This window comes from Siniperca chuatsi, linkage group LG23, assembly GCF_020085105.1.
Source record: "Siniperca chuatsi isolate FFG_IHB_CAS linkage group LG23, ASM2008510v1, whole genome shotgun sequence".
Taxonomy (NCBI): Eukaryota; Metazoa; Chordata; class Actinopteri; order Centrarchiformes; family Sinipercidae; genus Siniperca; species Siniperca chuatsi.
Window position 1 is genome coordinate 9277631 of NC_058064.1, and position 21304 is coordinate 9298934.

Consider the following 21304-nt stretch of genomic DNA (forward strand, 5'->3'; position numbering starts at 1 on the left):
TCCACACCTGGTGTTCTGCATGTGTGTGCCTAAATTCGAACATTTGTGCATACAGATTATACAGCTGGATTAAGGTGAAAAGCGAGCCGAGAACATTGGCAGTCCTTTCTGAGGTGTGACTCTTCACGACCCATCAACATTCATCTATTCCCTGTAGAGAAAAATCAATGCCAAGCAACGTATTTGTCCTCGGTGTTCAAGTCCCCCATTTTAATTCAAGTGTGGAAGAGGGGCTTCTATGATGATGAGTTCAGGTGGCTGGAGGTGCACGTTTTTATAGGTCACTGTGCCAGCACCTGCAGCTTTTCTGGAACTAGGCCAGTGGAAGTGATTGTAGAAGCAGAAGGTACAATGAATTAAAGAGGTAAGTGAAAAGGGAAAAGGATTTGTGCTAAAATAAATACATGATCACGTGCTGTTGATAGTGAAATAGTCATGCCATCGAGTTGTAATAGTAACCATAGTAACCTCTGCAGAATATAACTTGGACAGGAAAAAGTCACTTTTTCAAAAAAAGAGTGAGAAGTAACACAGAATTTGTTTTAATTAATTCAAACACAACCCACGTAGCCTAATCCTAAACTATGGCTGTGTCTGAAATCACTCCCTATTTACCCCATAGTGCACTATAATTTACTGTCGTCCATTTTATTTGAGTGTAAGAATTCTGAGTGTGAAATTTATGCACTATATAGTGCCTTCAAAAATTTCATGTTGGAACGAAAAAAGTGTCTATGCCATGTACACTACTTTCTGCTAACAATCCCACAATGCAATGTGTTGCATTTTATAGATTATAGAAATGACAGTCGTGCAACTCTACACCTGTCACTGATGACACAAAATGATGATGATAAGTACTGAGTGTTGAGTGTCCATTATATGTATGTATATGTGAACGATGGAGTTATTTCGGACACAGCATATGTTGTAGAATTCATCTTTCTTTTGCAGTGCCTCTGCTGCCAAACTGAGTTTTGCTTATGATACTGAAAGGCAGTTGCACTCTACAAAATCAACAAACAGCCTTACCATTATCCACACATTTAAAATGCTTCCTTAAATTATTTCTCAGATGATTTGGTGTCATGATTATCCGTTTAGCGTGTCTAGCTAGTTTTCTCCATTTTCCGTTTGCAAAGAGAACAACACTCGTTTACTGAATGGGCAACAGGGCATGCACTGGGTCAGACGGACAGTGCATTTTAGTAACTTCCCCTGCTGGATTAGAAGGCACAGCCTGTCGTACTTTTCACTGAATTTTGAATTCTGACAGATAATTACAGGTCGAATATTTAATTTTTCCCTCATTCAAGTGGTAGTTGGAATTTTGAATGAAAAGTGACAACACTCATTTTTGCATATTATAATTAAGATGGTGAAATTGGAAATCAGCAAATTAAGGCTCCAGTAAAATAGCATAATTCTGCATAAATTCCTGTAGAAGCAACAATATCTGCAGCAGCGAGCTGAGATACAGCAACATCTGTCTGGCATTTTTAAATCATATCCACAGCCTGCACACAGATGTGATTTATGCATTGTTTGGCTAAGTCAGAGAACAGCACTCTGCTTTTAATCAAGCATCACATTTATCACTGTGGATGCAGGCGACTCAAGGAGGCCACCCTAATTACCCGTCCACAGTCAGACACTGTAATCAACTGTCGAGACCATACTGGATGCAGAATTTGGACAGACTGATTGGCTGTTCATTTGTTTTCTTGTAACATGCTGGAGGTGATTTTCTGGTTTGATTGCACCGGTGGGATGGATGGATGGAGGGTGTTAAAGTTGGCCACTGTTTCACTGATAAGAGCTGGATGTGTGGGAAAGCCAAGGATTTTAGAAACCCTATAAAACTCTCAGCATCCAGTGCTCCTGGACATTGGCTCATTAAAATGTGTTTCTCACTGTGAATACTGTTGGGCACAGCACCATACTGTAGGCATATGGCATATTTATTGGGTGAGACGTTTTTAAAATACCTATGAATTTCATATTAAGAGCTCCTGTCTTAATGTATAAGGGAGAAACAAAAGTGTCTATGAGAGCCCTTTTCCATAGACATTCCCGGTGGTCTTTGGGGTGTTCATGGAGGTGTGAAATTGTAATTTGCTGTTGAACTGAACTGTACGCTCCTCAGACCTCAGTCTCAAGTGTTTTTCAATTTGATTGCATTCACACATTTTGCTTTTTTTATAGTACAACTCTAAATGGCAGGTCTGCTTGGAAGCTTGCTAAATATGCTTCAACAAGCTACTGTTCTGCAGGGACAAACAGAAAGACTTCTTGTATATCTGCAGTTGTACAGGAAATTGTCATGTTCATCATACAGTATAAAAACTCAATTAATTCAAAATCTTTTTTGAGGCACGAGTTTTGACTCCCTTAAATCCCAACCCAGTCTTTCTCTTCACTGCATCTGCTATATTTATGCCCTGGGGGAGAGTAAAGCATTAGTTTTATTAGCCATTGATTTCCCATAGTCTTTCCCCCCTGGCAAGGCGGAGGATTCATCACAGCCTTTTATTGACACCATCACTCAGGGAACGCTGCGGTGGGCTCAGCCTTCTTTTTAGCTGAGGTGGCAGTGGTGGCATTGTTGTCAGATCACCTCTATTTTGTGTGACCAGCTAATGGGAAGTGATCAATCAATCACTTAGATGGAGATAAAGACTTGGTAATCAATCTGCTGAAAAATAGATAAAGGAGTCCACTCTCAATGATTGGGTTCATAATTTTTTAACCACTAGGAATGTAGTGTATTGAAAAATGTCTGTGTAAGATATACTGACATTGGACTTGTTTCCACACTTGTAAGGTATTAAAACAAGTATAATTTCGGCCTTTTGGCTTTCTTGCCGAGAGTCAGATGAGAAGATGAACACCATTCTCATGTCTGTCCGTAAAGTATGGAGCCCTAGCCAGGAGCCAGACTTTAAAACTGGGAAAACATGGCGCCCACTTAGGCAGTGGTGTCAAATTTCAAGTATCCACAGAAGTTGAATCATCAATCATTTTTAGATCTACAATATCTATTTGAAGCACTCATGATATTTGGAAGCTAAGGGTGGCTAAGTGAGACAATGTTTGATGTTTCATGTAAAGAACATAAAAACAGGCATAAATATTATTTATTTATCAATCAGTATATATTTTCAAGTCATGGTTTATTTAAGTGCACAGCACATATTCACGTTAGGTACAATGAGTTGAGCGTGGTCTATTTGGAGTTAATTGTTCTGCTAATCAGGAAACCGGCTTCACAGGAGACATGAAAGCAAGTCCTTGGCCTGACAAAAGAGAGACAGCCAACTTCCTGAAGCTTAGCTCAGACTGTTTCAGCCTCTTTGAAGCTGAGAGCCCCCGGAAGAAATCTGTTTCTCCTGATTGGCTGCTTGGACAGACTGAGGATGTAGAGGAGACTTTATCTTAATCAGGTATGAGTTGACTTGATGATGAAGCTAAAACAGCTGGACTTTAGTGATGAGGAGTAACTATCCAGAAGTGTGTTCTTTTGATCACACCAATTAATACTGCACTGTTAACTATTTCCATAAATTGCACTACTTTATATTCATTGCACTGCTGTTCTGCCCAGTCCAGTTCATTATTGTACATATCCATCAGTATACTTCTTTTTATAGTAATGCCATCTGCATATGTTGTCCATGGTACCACCTGTAAATATTTTCATTATACTGCTCTATCCTGCATTTATGCACAATGACAATAAAGTTGAATCATCAATCATCATGAATACTTATATTACTTAGTTGGACTGAGGCAAAATATTGATGTGAGTGAAACCATACAGTTTGTAATTATCCTCAGTATTTTATCAAATTGAAAAAAAATCATTTGCCTTTTTGAAGCATTGCTATTTATTTGTGTTAAAAAGTATGTTTGCCACTCTTTGTCAGTGTTCATCATAATTTTTACCAGGTTACATATCACTAGAACACACTCTGTGTTCTAGGGATGTAAACAAATGCAAATATTTGGGTAAGAATCAACACATACTGTACAGATAGCAGCTTTAGCCCTATAGAGTGTCCATGCCAGAGTGGACTTGTGTGAAGGTGCATGTATGCTTTTGTACACTTTAATTTTGTATTACAGGCATTGTAAATAAGATGGGGTCAGCCATTAGTATTTTCATTATAATGCAGAATTTCAGATTGAGTCTTGTATATTTACCACAGTGGGAAAGTCATTTAAACATTCTCTTAATGAACACTCGATCAACATTGCATGGTTCTGTGAGCAACAAATACAATAACTGTAAATATTATCCTTTGCTGTATTAGCTGCAGCTGCTTAGAAAAAATACACTGTCTAAAATAGTGTGAGTGCTTTGTGTAATTTGCTGTGCTTTCACACTAATCTCTGCATGAGATTGAAATAAATCATTTAACTGGCCTTTTCATTCCACCAAACTTCTGGCTGGTTATTGTGCACCCTTGGGAAAAATGCTGGGAGCTGCACGATGGGCTATTTTTAATCAATGAAAAGATAGATCGAGCGAACTGAGCAGGAGAGAAAGAAAATGTAGGTTAGTGCATTGAATACAAAGTAAGTTTCATCCTTTGTGTCTCAGGTTTATTTTCAGTAATATGTGTGTGTGTGTGTGGTGTGTGTGTGTGTGTGTGTGTGTCTTCTTTTTTTCATGTCATCAGTGCCTAGCTATGCTGAACACCATCCAACAGCAGTTTATCACTGTTCACACATTTCAAATGATGGAAAGAAACAAATAATTGCATCTGAGCTGGGCATTAAATCTGCCAAATTAATGTCAAATTTTGTCTTACGCACCAGGAAAGGGAAGAGCCTCTGCAAGACTATGCATAAATCTTTCACAACTAGGCCACTGGCAGTATGAGTTTTATGAATGCTATCTGGACATTTATGCATTTTTCCTCTCCTCCCGTATTCTTGCCAGTTTGCCATGGGACGGAGTGTGGGAAAGTAGCGGTGCCACTTCTGGTATTGTTCTGCCAGTGGTGTCGTTGACGTATGATGTTTGAACAGACCCTTAATGCTCACTTCCTGACCTCTCAGCCTACAGATATACAAACTAAACAGATACAAAGAGTTGATTAAAAAAAGGAAATATTGTATTAACGTCTTTATTTATAGTCTGTGTCTACAGCATAACCGTTTAATGAGTAGAAGAAATACAGTTTAAATAGGAAAAGTATCTTTATTAAGTTAGGAAGAGGACACAAAATCATAAAGCCAGAGTTCTAGTGTCTTTCATCTTCATCATCATCTCCTCATTTTCCTGCCATCGTGCTGTGGCCACATACTGACAGGATTATAGCAGCTGATAATCAGCCAGTGAATGAATCGCTCAGGCCCAGCCAGCAGGCGTAATGGCTTTACGCATGATCGTTCAACCTTGCACAGTGATGGATGGGTAGGTACCTCTAGGATAAAAAAAATAACAAGGAAAAAAAGACCAGATTACCATCTCCACGTGTTCAGTTGCCTCATGTGGTGCAGGACAATACGCCCCCCGCTGGAGTGACCATTGAGGTGAAATTTATGGGATTTTTTTATCCTCAACCAGCTGTGGCGTTCGCTGGGAACAAAGCCACGAACAGTGTATTCCTGCCAACTGTAACACCACATGGAATTAGGACACTGTTTCATATAGATTGCATATGGTGTCATTTTCTACATGTGCAGTATGAGTGTGGAGCCTTGAGTGCACATACACACAACCTTTAATCCGATTACTCGTTGATCTCCGACCTTCGTGCATGTCTCAGAAACTCTATGCACTTCATGATCACTTTCTAATCCTGTTAGAATTGGATACACACTGAGGTGATCTGGACCCTGACACCCACCCTCACATACACTCTCTCCATTTCTGTTTAATACACTGCCCCTTATCCCACTGCTAGTGCGTGTGAGACAGAATCTAAATGAAGATAAAATCAATAATTGGTAGTGGGTGCGATGACAGCCTCATCTTCCAATGCAAATGTTTTTGAAAAACTTGTTGTCTAAATCAATTCTTTCGATTTATTGTCAGTAAATTAGCAAACATTACTTCTTATTTAAAACACATTCTCTATTTTATTTGTCTGCATTATCTTTGTGCAGTCCTGTGCTAATATCAAATATATTCAGTTTGAACACAGAATAGAACACAGAAAACCAGCAAATCCCCTTCATGGTGCTGCTTTCTCAGATAAAAATTGACAATTGTCAGAGAAACATGATGAAATCCTTGGTCGGCAGTCCAAAACAATGGTCCTAGATTGCGCTGTGATATGTCCACCAACCACTCAATTCTTCAAATTCTTACAGTTTGGTTGCTGCTATGCCTCATCTACAGCACAAACCAAATAATTAGAATATGGCATGAACATAATGAAGAATACACCAGCTACAATACACCAGAAGAATCATCGCTGTAGCCGCCATTTTCTAAATAAATTAAAAGAAAAAAAAGGGCTACCTAATGGCCAATGCTTGTTTTTTGCTGCATTTTTAAAAAACATGAGAACAGCACAGATGGATGACGCAAGATGAAGTTTTCTCTGGTTGCTTTTTTCTGTGTACATTATAGTGCTACAGTTTACCAGGAATAAGTGGCAAAATCTGATATGCCTCAAAATTGATATTGCACAGTCTGACACAGACTGTGACCAAGAGTTTATTAGATCCATATCACACAGTGTGACATGTAATGAACCTGCAAGATCACTGTTATTGCAAAGTAACTTATTTTTATTTTTTATTTATTATTTATTGATAGTGACAGTAAAGCTAGACAGGAAACATGGGCGGGGGATGGGGGGGAGACAACTGGGGATGTTGCAATTAATGTGAATGGCCATCAGGACGCCCTTTTAATCTGTGACTCTTGTTGATTTCTCTTTACCATTTAAGAACAAAATGGGTGTGCAAATACATGTTGATCCAGGCTGATTTCACTTCTTTATGAAGGTGGCAGCCCTGTAATCACACTGCTCTTTGGTGGCTCCACCTCAACACATTTTCCACTGTGCTGCTGTGATATGGATTGGTTTTGTCCCTTCAGTATGGAGGCTTTTTCTTCTCATAAAGTCTTAATCCACCACAGCAGCATCAGTGATGTGTTTACTTCAGCTGTGCGCCAGCCCAAGATTAGCATTGTGTGAATAGGCCTGTCTGCCGCAGATCTCTGTCTGTGTGCTTAATTAGCACTCAGATTGCTCAGTAAGGAGATGCAAATGGTTATAGATCTTGGCCAGACAAGGGGTATTGAAAATACCCAAATTAGACCAGGTTAGATGAGTTATTAAGGAGTAGAAAGATAAAACGGATAAAGGAGCACAAAGGAAGAAAGTAAAGGTGACAAGTTAGGCAATAAGATGGATGGAGGACATGGACGAAATAATGTTAACTTCATAAATACTATAAATTAAGATAAAAGAATGGAGGTGGGGAAGTGGGTGACTAGACAGAGACATAATGGTAGCAAGCAGAAGAGAAAAAAAGGAAAACGAACAAAGAGGTGATGATATCCATGAAACAATGTCCAGGCCAGTATCCATTAACAGTGCTTTTTTTTATGATTGGCTAATCCATCTCATTACTGCCATCAGGGAGCAGCACTCTGCTACAAAAGGTTGTGATTCAGCCAGTCCTGATTATGTTAAATGATGGGAGTTTATACTGCAGATGTTTATTAGAGTGAAGCAGGCCGGCCAGTGCACATGCTGCAGACAGACAGGCTGGACGAGAGCCCAAATATTTAAAATAGACTCAAGTGCAGTGTTTTGCAATGCAGTTAATATTGCTCTTCTCTAAATAGAGCACACAGAAATATTTAAAGTAAAGGTAGGTTTATGCAGTCGGGCCGCATAGAGTAGGAGAGAGAGTTATGTACTGTAGTGTAGTGTAGTGTGTATTTGTACACAAACTTGTCATCTGAAATCTGTAAACTAAGGAAGCAAATCTTTTTATAGGACTTAGTGTCTGACTCTGGGGATTCAAGCTTCCAGCTAAGAGAAGTCTCTCCATGGCTCCCTTTGCCTCATGAGAGTCACAAACTTTGTTTGTGTACAAGAAATCTCCACAGGGCACCTTTTAATATTAAGATTTTCAGTAAGGAAACTCTGAAGACACATATTTTACGAGAGGTAGCCACTTGATACACCTGATTAGTAGTCATTTTTGGTGACAGGTTGAAAATACTCATCTCAATCAAAGTTACATGATTCCTTTTATAGGTGCTGCACAATAAATACTACAAACAGTTACAGTATCTGCTGGTAGATTCTGCTCCATCTTAGCTGTTTTTTTTGGGAGATGCGATGATTTCTATTCCTCCCATACAAAAACTTTGCTTCCTCTCTTTGTCCACATCTCCTCTTTGGGGACTGATGTAGCATAATAATGACTAATGGCTTTTACTTGGATTCAGCTAATCAGTGTACAGAAAACATTCCCTTATATTTCAATGTATGTTTGCCCGCTGTCCCTAAAAGAGGCCCAGTGTGCATCTGTAGGCAGCCACAGCACATGAAAAATCAAATCACTGGTAGTGAGATCACTGCTGGGGAGGCAGGGGAGTGCTACATTTGCATATTGAAAAGACACATACCCAAACACTGAAAAGACGGCCAATTTTCTCTTCACTAAAAGCAGTGGACAGGTGAAAGAAGACCTCACCCTATTACAAATGGACTTCAAAAAAAAAATCCCTACCCACTAATGTCTCTTTTCAGCCCCTGATGGAAATCCCTCCGATTTTAACCCCCCCCCCAAAAAAAGAAGAAAATTGAAAAGACCAAACCCGTCCTGTACTTTGAGGATTGTGAATAGAGTGCCCCGCAGCCTGCCTGCCCCACATACGGTGGCTGAATACAAAAGACCCCCCTCTGTAAAAGCAATCACTACGGGAGACCACTCTATCTGCACCGCTGCAGCGACATGTCTCAATGAAGCTGTCAGCACAGGCTCTGCTGTCACACGCTCTCACACATGTGCACACACTCACAAACACAAAGACAGACACCTTGCATGTAGCTATTTATTCCTTTAGCCCTTATAGGCACAAACACACACACACACACCAGTACTTTTCAACCCATTCCCTAACCCTCATGGCTAATGCATTCTTTTCATCCTCCAGTGCTGGGCAGGAACAGGGAGGGAGATGAGTGGTTGGTGCTGATTTGAATATTCAAATTATTTATCACCAGAGAGTATTGAGATCCAACCCATGCCAAGGGACACAGGGGAGCTGGGTGAGGGTGAACCCAGCCATGTTTGGATTTGATAGTGAGCCGTTGTTGCCAGAGGGGACAGGAAAGTGGAAAAACACGAACACAATTGCAGATTTTAGTGGACATGTTACTTTATTCTGTATCAGTAATGAATCTTTTATGTGAATTTTGAGGATAATCATAGAGTCAGTGTAGTAATGTGAGATTGCTGTAGTCTGTACTCTCAAGACATTAATATAAATACAGCATCAATAAAACGTACATTGTCTATAATCATTACATTTCAATATATGTTTATTGCTCTTATATCCCGAGTCCTCCCACCATCATATCATACCTCGCACTGTGCTGGGACTGTTAAACATTTTATAAATAATAGCTCACTGTGGAACTGCAGTAAAAAAGGAAGTAAACTGAATGATGTAATGCATTGGGTCCTTAGAAATATCGGACAAGGGAGAGTTCCACTTTGGTTTGTTGCAACTCAGAGCCTGAGAAACACACATTTGCCTTTCCCTGACAGAGAACAATCCTGGGAAATAGAGGAATTTACTATAGCTCACGCGATGACAGGGCTGTAGGCTTGAAGGAAAAAAACATATGCATTTGGATTAACGCATTCAGCAATGTATTGCTTTGACACCGGATTCATCATTTGATGTCTTTGATTTTATTGTTTATGTTTCTCTTTTTCTCATTATCAATCTTTCCCTTTTCCTTGTTTGCTCTTATGTTGGGTATAGGCTGACCACTCGATCTCCCTCTTTCTCTCCCTCCCTCTTCTTTATGCGCTCAGCACAAAGTTACAATCTCTAGACAAAGGAAGTCCTCGGCTGGCCCCCCGTCGCTGTCCTTTTCCCTCTCTGGCGCGCCATTCTCAAGCACAGTAACAGCGCTAATCATAATCGAGCCCTGAGAAAGAAGATCGCCATTAGGCCAGTGTGATCAAATCTTGGAAACACAAAGTTTAGGACATTCATTCTCACATAACCCAAGTTTTCATGTAGCAACATGCAAAAACAATATAACAGAGGACAGGAAAACGTGGTATCACCACTCTGCTTGGTGTCCTTCCCCCAGCTTGTAATTGGCATGTCAGCAAACACAGCAGTAGATCTGTCTCATCTTTTGATGTTCTGTATGCTATAAGTGAAGCCTATCACTTCTGCGGTGCAAAGGTCATGGGCATAGTTTATTTATATTATGGGTTTGTTTTATAATGAATCATTTTTACATTCACTATAAGGTGAATTAAAATAAGGTTTTCTCCCTTTGCTCTGGGTGAACTGTCCCTTTAAGATTCAACCAGTCCTCATTCAGTTTGTTCAAATAAGTTTAAAATTGTTTCAAAGTGTTTAGAGAAAAGGCATGCTTTATTAACTGTAGCATAAAAACTGAACTCCAGATAGAACCCCAGATATTAACAGTGTATGGGAAACACTAGTTTTACCCCTGTGACCAGTTCCCTTTTGCTTTGTTTTGTTCGTGTTTGTTAGTTTTCTCCCTGGCACCCGCTTCCGGCAGACTGCCTAGAGTCAGGAAAGTAAAATTTGCTACAAAAGATATTTTTATTATTGATAGTCAGTGTGTAATATGTATACCAGCAAATTTTAGCATTTTTTATATAATACTTTATGTCGTGTGGCAGTTTCTCCCACTCGGCTGTTGTTGTTGTAGCTGCCATTCATCACGCTTAATCCCTGTGGTGAACCTGATTTGTTGCAGTCTGTGAGTATACATGAACGCGAATGTGTCCCCAGTAATGATCAGCTAATTATGAGAATCCACAGCAGCCTCGGGGGTGTGAAACCACCTGGCCGTGTGTGTTTGTGCGGGTACCTGCATGTACATATGTACATGCTGTGTGTGTGTTTGTGTGTGTGAGAGAGAGAGTAACAATGCGAGTCTGTGTATTTAATCACACACTCTGTGGCCTGTTTATTACATTTGGCATTCCCATTGCATTTGTCTACTAAATTTCACTTATGACTGGATCATCAGTAATGTGGAAAACATATTATTCCACAGGAGGCCATGCTGTACATGCAGCATGTGTCTCAAGCTGCAGGGGCTTGAATTTTTCACATTTTTTGTTTGTTTGAACTGTTAAACAAAAAAGTTTTTTGAAAATATATTATTTATTTATACACTCATGTTAAAATACTTAGTTTCATAATGTTTTTTATTGAGCGTAAAGCTGCTATATATATATATATATATAATGTTTTTATTGTGCTTAAAGCTGATATTATCTTTTTTTAATATTAACAATTCGTCACATGAATACTTTTATGTGAAAGGGGTCGCCCGTAGTGAATTCCCCTGATTTTGCTCTACAAAGCTTTATGGTGACTTTCAGTTAATTGTTTTGGTTTTATGGCACAAAACTTTACTGTTTTGGTTCACTCTAACTGCTCTCATCGACATTGTTTTCATCCGCAGCAATCAGAAACATAAATTCAAATTAATGCTAATGTTGATTTGTTGCTGCTGGATGTGTAAATAGGCAACTGTTTGCCAACAATTTCACTATATCAACTGTAAAAACAATAATATGGTTGTGTTGTGTTCACAGCTTGCTTCCACTGCCCCGTGGCCAAAAAAAAAAAATCAGTAATTGCATGTATAAAAAATATCAAACCAGAAAACAATCTGTAATTAATATATATAAAAAATAACAGCTACATTTGCCCTAACCCACCTCCTGACAGTCTGTCAACACGACATAGTATAATAAGAAAAACTAATGAAAAGGCTATATTAAAAAACACACAGCTGAAACAGTAGATAAGATTAAAAAGAAAAATAATAAAACAAATTAATTAAACCATTCATAATGTATCATAGTGAAAATTTTATTAGATGAACTTTATGGTTAAGAATAATTTATTTCTTCTGCTCTTTTTAGCCGAGCCATCAAGACCAACCAGGACCTTCTTCCTGAGACTCCGTGGACCAACATCTTGTATGACGACTTCTGGGGCACCCTGCTCACTCACAGTGGCAGCCACAAGTCCTTCCGTCCACTCTGCACCCTCTCCTTCCGCCTCAACTACACCCTGCACGGCCTGCGTCCCTGGGGGTACCACCTGCTGAACGTGGTGCTGCACGCGCTGGTCACTGCCCTCTTCACGGCCTTCAGTCGCCCGCTTCTCGGTGGAGGACTGTGGAGCCTGCTGGCTGGTCTTCTTTTTGCCTCTCATCCGGTTCACACTGAAGCAGTCGCTGGTGTGGTTGGGAGGGCGGACGTTGGCGCTGCGTTGTTTTTTCTGCTGTCTCTTCTCTGCTATATGAGACATTGTGGACTTCGTAGGGACCCACGTGGGACTTTTCAGACCAGGCAATGTGGTGGCAGCTCAGTCACCTGCTGCTGGGGCTGGATGCTGGGCAGCCTGTGGTGTGCAGCAGCCAGTATGCTGTGGAAGGAGCAGGGGGTGACGGTGCTGGCCGTGTCGGCTGTGTATGACCTCTTCGTGTTCCAGAGACTCCGGTTTCGCCAGGCACTTCTCCTGCTAGGAAAGGTAAATTAATGCATGCCACTGGGGCCGGTGTGTTCACTGGCTCTTGTCTTGGCGTTGCTAGGTATCCAGTTTCCTCTTCCTTCCCTCAGAGGCAAACCTCATCCAGCCAGCTGTTAATGGTTCCTGTATGGTGGATTAAGTTTTGTGTTTGTACTTAACATGGTCGTGCGTGGAAATTGTGTGAGTCGCACGCTGTTTGCTTTTCATTAGGAGTGTAATTAGGAAAGCTGTTTGCCGGTGCACAGTTGATGCATGAAAAGTAAGATATTTGTCATCCGCTAAACAGGAAGAAACTACATGCAGAGGGGAAGTTTTGTGCTTCCTCGCAACTTCAGTTTGCTGCAGTAAATAGATACACATTAATGCAAGGAAATTTAGATTAGGATCTCAACCTCATTATGTATGTGTGTGTGTGTTTTTCGGGGAAAAGGGCACTTGCACAGGAAAAGCTATTAAGTTGTTTTTGTTTTTTTTCCAATTAAAGGTGACAAAAGGTATGTGCGTAAAAACAATGACACATCCTACTCTGGTAAATGATTTGGTCCACTTGTCAAGTAAGCTGTCCAAACATACACAAATGTACACACACGTACACACACTATGCTTCCTCTGATGCTTCCTCTGTAGGACTCCATTTTCCCCTCCAAACTCAAGTTGTCTGAGGAGGACAACCTTGACACAGTGACTCATCTGATTATGGGGATCAGTGTTTGACTGGAAAACCTCCTCTCACAGGTGCTCTTCGTTTGATTAGAGAAACTGCTCCTTAGCCAACATGATGGTCCTTGTAAAATACATAAGTAGCGTAATAAAAAGTCCCCTTGGGTTTACTGAGCAAGGACAGTCTGGCTCTCAATGGTGTATGTGTGTGTGTGTGCATGGGAATCTTTTTATAGTGGTTTCTTCTTGAGGAAACATCTATAAATACCTCTTTTTGTTGCAAGGTTTGTGATGTAACCTTGAATAGTACATCACAAATGTCCAATGGAACTTTCTGTTGTATACAAACTCCAGCCCATTACAAACTTGTGCGTGACTGTCTTATTTACACAGCCAGCATCCAAATTAAAACATATTCTACCTGCAAGTGTGCAAGGCTTTACCGTACCTGCGGGGCATCTTCGCCAGTAGTTGTTACTGGCAGGATGATAACCCACAACTGTTATTAAAGGGCTTGCGGTGAGCGGCCCAGAGAGATCAGAGAGGGGAGAAAGAGGGAGTTATGATGTTTTTTATTCTCAATGCTTGGCAGGAGTGACTCACGTGTGTGTTCTTTCACAACTGCTAGAACGTAGCAGATGCAAAACAACACCTGTCTTTCAAATTGTACCCAGTCATCTATTAAAGCTGCTAAATCATGTTAGAGTAGCTATGCAGCAGGATAAAGGATGTAACTGATTTGCAGATGATCAGGCAGACAAATCTATAATCATAAATACAAACCAGAGACAAGAAAGAGAGAGGAAAATAACAATACACTACCTTCATTGTCTACAACAAAATGTATAAATCGCAGATAAAAACATTTACTATATAATACTGGAGCAATTAGAATAAATGCTAATGAAATACCACATCTTGCCTTCTTTTCCAGGCCTTTCAGACAATGTTAGCAAACTTAAAAACGTCAAAATCAAACAACCATTCCAATTTTTGATCATTTGTACAACAGAATATTTAAGGTTTTTTTGGAATTGCCCACCTCACTGACACTGTCTCAACCTGAAATTATGAAAAAAAGAGATATTGAAAGAAAGAAATATTGGAACAAAAAAAAATCTAATTTACTGAAAAATTTCAATCCTTTTGTCATCTGCTCCTGTATGAAGACAGTAGAGACAGAGCCTTGGAAATAAAACCACAACCTGAAAGACATCGAGCACTACTTGTTCCAGTCTGTTGCATTACGGTTTGAAAGATTTCATCACCCTCAGTGCTTGTCAGAAGCCGAAAAATCACATTTCCTGTGTATTTATCACAAAGGCGAGCAGGGATATCATCAGCAGTCTCCACCTCTCTGCCCAGACACAATAGCCCTGGCCAGCATCCCTGTGCCAGCCCGTCAGGTCCTGGTGCCAGCCCCCCAGCGCCACCCGCCACCGCCAGCACATCTGGCTCGTTTATCACTCTGGCAATGCCCTCCTCTATTGCCCCAGTCACGGTTATCTTGGCAGGGAGCTCGTTATGTGCTGGGGCCAGCCATGGGGGCCCTTGTTTTCTCGATTATGAGCCAGACGTCTCGGGGATGCATGGGAACAAAAAAGGGAGAGGGATATAGAGAGAGAATAAGCGAGGGAGAGGGAAACTATGCTCTCACTTCCTTTCCTTTATCTGTTCTTGGTCTTTCTCACCTACTGTGCCCTAAAAGCACTTTGGGAATGGATGACTTGGCTTCTGCTTCTGAGGCACAGTCAGTAGCCATTGAATTGGATGGTAGGCAGAGAGGTTGCAAACATTCTTGGTAGAGAACAGTGCAGCAAATAATATTTTCCATTCAAACAAAAATGTTCCATTTCTTCCATAATGAAGCAAAAGATTGAAAAATCCTCCACACCACATTACCTGACTGCTGCCTCACAGCAGCTACAAACAATAAGGAAATGTAAATCAGCTGCAGTGTAGCTGAGGAGACAGATGCGCTTCGGCCAGCACTCCATTTCTCATCTTATTAACTCCCTAATCAGACTGAGATGAGATTTCAAATGAGACAAGGTCAGACGGAGGGAGAGTTAGCAAGTGATAGATGGAGACAAAGGAAGGTGTGGTGTTCGCATTGCAGCCTATTGAGAAGGCAGAATGAGTCTTACATGCCAGGATCAGAACACCATAATGTCTTTGTTCTTTCCATTCTCAGTTTGTCAATGACTAAAACAAACGGGTCAATGAATGAGGCTCCAGGCTTTAGACGGGGCCCAGGGAAATAGTTTGCTTTTGGTGTTGGTCTTAGGAAGTCAGGCATCTCTCTGCTAAACCTGAAGTAAACTGTGACTCTTTTGCAGACAAGATTGATTTCATTAAAAGTGTTTGTTTAAATGTTGAGCAAAGATTTTAAGCATTTACATGATTAAATAACAAAGATGTCAGTGATTATACCTTTCAGATAAAGTCCTGCATTAAAAGCTCTAAATCAAAAGATGTGGAATTAAATACAGTTCCTCAAAAAAGAACAAGAAAAAAAAAAGGCTGGATTAGATGGGAGGACTTTTTCTCACTCTCCCTAATCCTCCATATTCCACACCTTTGGATTTTCTTAGTGAAACTTAAATATGTGCACCTGAAAGATGCGAGATAGCATTTTACTTGAGGCACATGGACAATTTGGAGGGATTTGGTTGTGTTCTTGCAATTAAAGTGTTACGGACTCCTCCTCGTTTGTCTCAATGAGCGCTGCAGGCACGCAGGTTAAGTTCATCAGGCTTGATGAATGTTGTGCCAATAATCAGCATTCGGCTGTGAAATGTTGCAAGTAAGTAAAATGCTAAAGTGCACAAGTTATTTTTCTTCTGGTGTTTTTCTCAGTCACCAAACAGCTTCAGGTGCATTACCACTACCCTCTGGGCTGGAGTAGGGCCAACACTGATTTGCATGTGGGAGAACCAAGATGGATACCAATCAGATTTGTGATCTAGCTAACGCTGACGCATATGTGGCTAAGTCGCATCTTAAATTCACATGTGGATTTTATCCAGATACAAGACATTTGATGTGTAAATGGGGCCTTAAATCACTTGTGCTTGTCATTTAAGAAGAAGTGGCTTTTGCATGAGGCCTGTTGTATTTTTGTACTTGGAACATGCATTTATGCTGTTCATCATTATCTTCAATAGTGCAAATCAGTTGATGAAAGTCTTTCAAGTCACTAAGTATGAAATGGGGCCAATAAGGCAAAATCAGATGCATGACATTTCATCAAGAGCATCAAGGATCCCTATGTTGTCTTAAACCCCCTTTCACACTGATGTCCCTACATTACTCCAACAGGAAGCTCTAAATGTCAAGTTTACACCACTGGGGCGCCAGTGCTTTGATCAGCTGCCTTGGTGGACAGCACGCAAGGCTTCAACCTGTGACCCATCTCATTACACGTCTCTGTGCCAGCAGCAGCAGGGCTTTCATGGAGAGAACTATGGGGTAATTAGGTCACTCTATCAAAGTCAACCCTCAATGCCAGCCACGGTGCTGCTGTCTGATGACTTGGGTGAGTTGCGCCAAGTCAGCAAAATCCAGAACACATTAGAGAGCTGGAAAAAGAACTGGATGCATGCCTCATTGTACCTTTCATCACAATTTAGCATGTCATTGGTAATGCATCAAATATGAGCGCTGCTGGATGTGTGTTGTGCAAACACAGTGTGTCCAAAACTTTGAAGGCCTTTCCATGCACATGTCACTGAGAAAGTATTGCTCCACAGTACGGTAACTTTAATGCAATATGTTTTTCTAACATGATTTGAAAAATATACTTTTTTAATATTTAAATAATATTTTAAAGAATAGTTGGCAATTAAACTTAATGGATGACTTGTTGTTTAGTCTTGTCTATAATTGCCATATATATTAGTTTTTACTAAACATAGATTTTGGAGGATAAGGAGATAACATTTGAATTTAAATTTCTCAAACAAGTAGTAGAAAAAAATCCCATGCATGATCAGCTCAGTATGCTGGAAAGAGTTATGAGTAGTTTAAATTGGACATGACTTTAACAAGAAAAGTCCGGAAGATTGATCCCCTGCTGTCTTGCGTCACTCCACAGCAGCTTTTATCAGTGCACGTATGAAGTCAGCCGTATCCCACTGTTTCTTCAGACATGTTTGAAACACTCTGCATGCCACAATATCAACATGCAGACCACACACTTCTGGTATTAATAAAATGACAGCTAATAATGAATGGCACTGTTAAAAGATGAAGGCTTGGGAGCTTAATATTGTATGTTGGTGTGAGGAAAGGGAGAGATAGAGAGAATGAGAGAAGGGTTAATTCAGGAAAGAAAGTGGATAATAAACTGAAAGAGAAAAAAATGTAGTAGAGGGAAAGCTACAGAAATTGACGCTGAATTCCAAATGAGGATCCAAAGTGGAGGAGATATGTGGAAGAACGTTGGGTTCAAAGGCTTGGAGCGAGCGGTATGTTGCATTTGACAGTTGGCGGGGGATTATGCCAGCTATCCTCCATGGATACACACAGATCTCATGAAGGCCAATCAATCATAGCTAGAACCAGTTCCCAGGAATTTAAATTCGATAGCAGGAAAGCTGAAAACAGTGAAATTAGAAGAAAAAAACTTTTTAAAAACAGATGATACATCTGGTATTTGTGGGGGGCATTTAGTTTTTTGGTGGTTTCACACTGATTAAACATTTTTTTTAGCAGAAAATATTTTCTCACATGGAAGCTAGCCCAATAGACATAGAAAACATGCTAACTTTGCACTCGCCACCTCTGTTGTAGAGGTTTGAGAAACAACGTATAGTTAGCTGGCAAATTGATCCTAATCCAGGGGGCTACTTTCTGTGTTTACTCTCAAGGGCATCAAGAATCCCTGTGTTGTCTTAAACCCCCTTTAACACTGATGTACATTACTCAGACAGGAGGCTCTTTAAATGTCAAGTTAACACCTCTGGCGACCCTGCTTTGAACAGCGTGCAAGGCTTCAACCTGTGAACAATCTTAGTACAGGTTTCTGTGCGAGCAGAAGCAGGGCTTACATGCAGATTATGGGTCGTGCAAATTTTGCATTTGCCACATATGTTGTAGAGATTTGGGAAACGTGACTCCGGCAAAACGAAGGGGAAGCAATGCGAGCCTCCTACCTTTCCAGATAAAATGAAATTTTGCATAAATCCTTTCAAATGCTTGTCTCTGCGTCCGACTGAAAGTAAACACAGAAAGCACCCCCTTGGATTAGCTATTGTGGCTAACAACGGAGCCACAATAGATTGGATTTAAGTTCGGTGCAACTTGTGCCATATGATACATTTTTTGCATGAGCACACAAGTACACAAGCCACAAATACAAGAATAGGACCAGGTTGAAAAATACCTAGATTTGACTTAATTTAAGTTCTCTGGTTGAAGCCAAGAAATCAGCCTGATCATATGAGGCTAGTGTGAAAAGATAAGTTGCTGTGATGACTTTGTTACAAAAGCTGGTTTTAAGTTTTTCATTGAGTTTGTAGAAAAAGCTCAGGATGTATAGAAGCAGAATAGACCTTTCTTGTAGTAGTAGTACTAGCTTGTCAAACACAGGTGGAACTTATAACCTTAATTAGGTCTGTCCTTGTGTTGAGCATGCTAGCTTTCTGGCACACTTGAATGTGGCAGAGCCATCATTAATGTGATTAGTTAAACCTGTGCTTCTCCAGGAGTCAAAGTATGCACCATGGGAAAGGTCCAAGACATGTCCAGAATTTTATCTAAGTTTAGGTGTTTTTCAAACTTGGTAGGCAGGTGCCCATTTTATGATGATGATTATTTTTTATTTTAGGCATTAAGCCACTGTTCTTACTCAAAATGTATGTACAATTAGAGAACCTTATACTTTCAAATCGCCACAAAAGCACAAAACATCTCATTTTAAGGGCTGTATTAGTCAGGATAGTGCCCTGCCAATATTCCTCTGACCATAGAATGGCAATGTACGCTGGAATTGTTAGGAAAATCAATAAATCAACAGCTAAGTAGAGAGGTTAAAAGGACTTTTTAGAGCAATTAGAAGTTGTAGTTGAGTGATTCAGTTGTTAGAGAGGGTGATGTTGAGTTATTGAAGATCTATTTTCAGCCAAATGCAGAAGACTTGAATGAGTGGAGAGGGAAGGTCATACCAGGCTTCAGCAAGTATTGGTTACCACTCTTACAGGAAATAAAACCAGCGATCCTTCCATTTCATGCCTGCTCCAATAACCAACCTGCAACCTGTTGCTTCTAAAAACACATTAATTATAAAAGCTTGTGTAAAGTTGGCTAGAAAACTGCACTTATTTTCTGCTGAGTTTGTGAATTCATGGTCATACATCAATGAAAAGCAGAACCAGCCTCTGCTCTTGCAGTTTGAGTTGTGTATGTGTGATTGATCGGGGAGTCAATTAAGGAACAATTTAGAAATAGACAAGGCAGCGAGGGGTAAAATGAAGCTCATTCACCTAAATACCACAAATGACTCTCTTACTGGAATTGGCTTATCTTCTAATACTAAGCAGAATTGGATTTCTCAGACGGTTTCCTCCCTTGACACCAATATGGGCTCATCCATCAATAAGAACACTCTCCTTTTTGTGTAAAAGGCACTCTCTCTTATCCTTTGTGTACCACCTTTCAGTGTCCAAATCAATATCCAATTTTTCCCCTACTCTCTCTTCTTCACTGCCTCTCAGAGTGCTCAAAAATGTTTAACTCCTTGAACTGTCCCTTTTCCTTCTTACTATTGACAAGTGACTTTCTGTAACTAGCTATGCCTACACTTCCTTCCACTTACCTCTTCAGGGCACATGCTTTTCCATTTCAGATCTGGAGAAATCAAGAACTGAGCCGGAGCATGTAGGTCAGGCGAGTCAATGCTAAACCTCTTATTCTAATCCCAACATGGGTTTCTTATGGCTAACTTGTGTTTTCCATCATGGTTCCTGAAAGTGCACACATGAGCTTACTCAAGCATGCTCATGGTAAGAGAGGGAATATTTCTCTCCAAAATGTATTAATGAGACAAGGGAAAGCTTTTTCTTTGTGTTCTGTGTAGCTTTAAAAAAAAAGATCATCTGCCTATTGTGCAATTCATTCAGAGCGGATTATACAGAGAGTCTGAATTATTACTATAGTAGAGTAAACTCACTTAAGAGATAAAAAGAAAAGAAGGGCTACACTGGATCAACACTTTGAGTTATAGAGGCTCTGATGGTGATTATCAGTTATATCAAAGCCGATACTGATAACACATCTACTAGACCACCAATATGTAAACTTATCCTGTCCTGCGCAATAATGCTACACAGTATAAACAGCATCTACAGTATGTAAGCATGTACTTTTGTGTGTGCACACGGCTCTAATTCCCCCCCAGACAAGTTCAGATAGAGTTCATATTACACTGGTGCTCGGAAAGAGTAAATGGGCTAAGAAAATGGGAAGTGAGCAACATCTCTGTGATCATCGCTCATAATGTTATATCGTATTTAGTCCACTAGGTAAACTCTGGGAGGAACATGAATAACAAGGACTTTTTGGTCAGGACTGCGCCAGGCTGTCTCTGTCAAAAGGTCTTTGCCTATATGACATTCCAGTTTAATCAGTATTTAATGAAAGAAATGAAATCAGATTTGCTTAATCTTGGCAAAAACACACCACTAAATCAGATTTAAGCAGTAATTGATTTCAGAAAGCATCATATCAAAATGTGGTTTGAAGAAATCTGACATCAGAGCATCTGACTGACAGACAGAAAGCCAAATAAAAAAATGTCTCGCTGTCATCAGTCTCACGGCTATGCCTTCCCATTTCTCTCTGTACTGTCACTGACGAATGTCATTTAACAAGCCAGTGATCAAAGGTCAA

The 21304-nt window shown here is 40.2% G+C and overlaps 1 protein-coding gene across 1 annotated transcript in view; it reads left to right on the forward strand.

The window, feature by feature from the left end:
* tmtc2a (transmembrane O-mannosyltransferase targeting cadherins 2a) overlaps nt 1-21304 on the forward strand; it is a 57646-nt gene that overhangs the window by 14334 nt on the left and 22008 nt on the right. The window contains exon 2 of the mRNA XM_044186557.1: nt 12142-12754. Coding sequence (XP_044042492.1) covers nt 12142-12754 — 613 coding nt within the window. The remainder of the gene's footprint in view (nt 1-12141; nt 12755-21304) is intronic.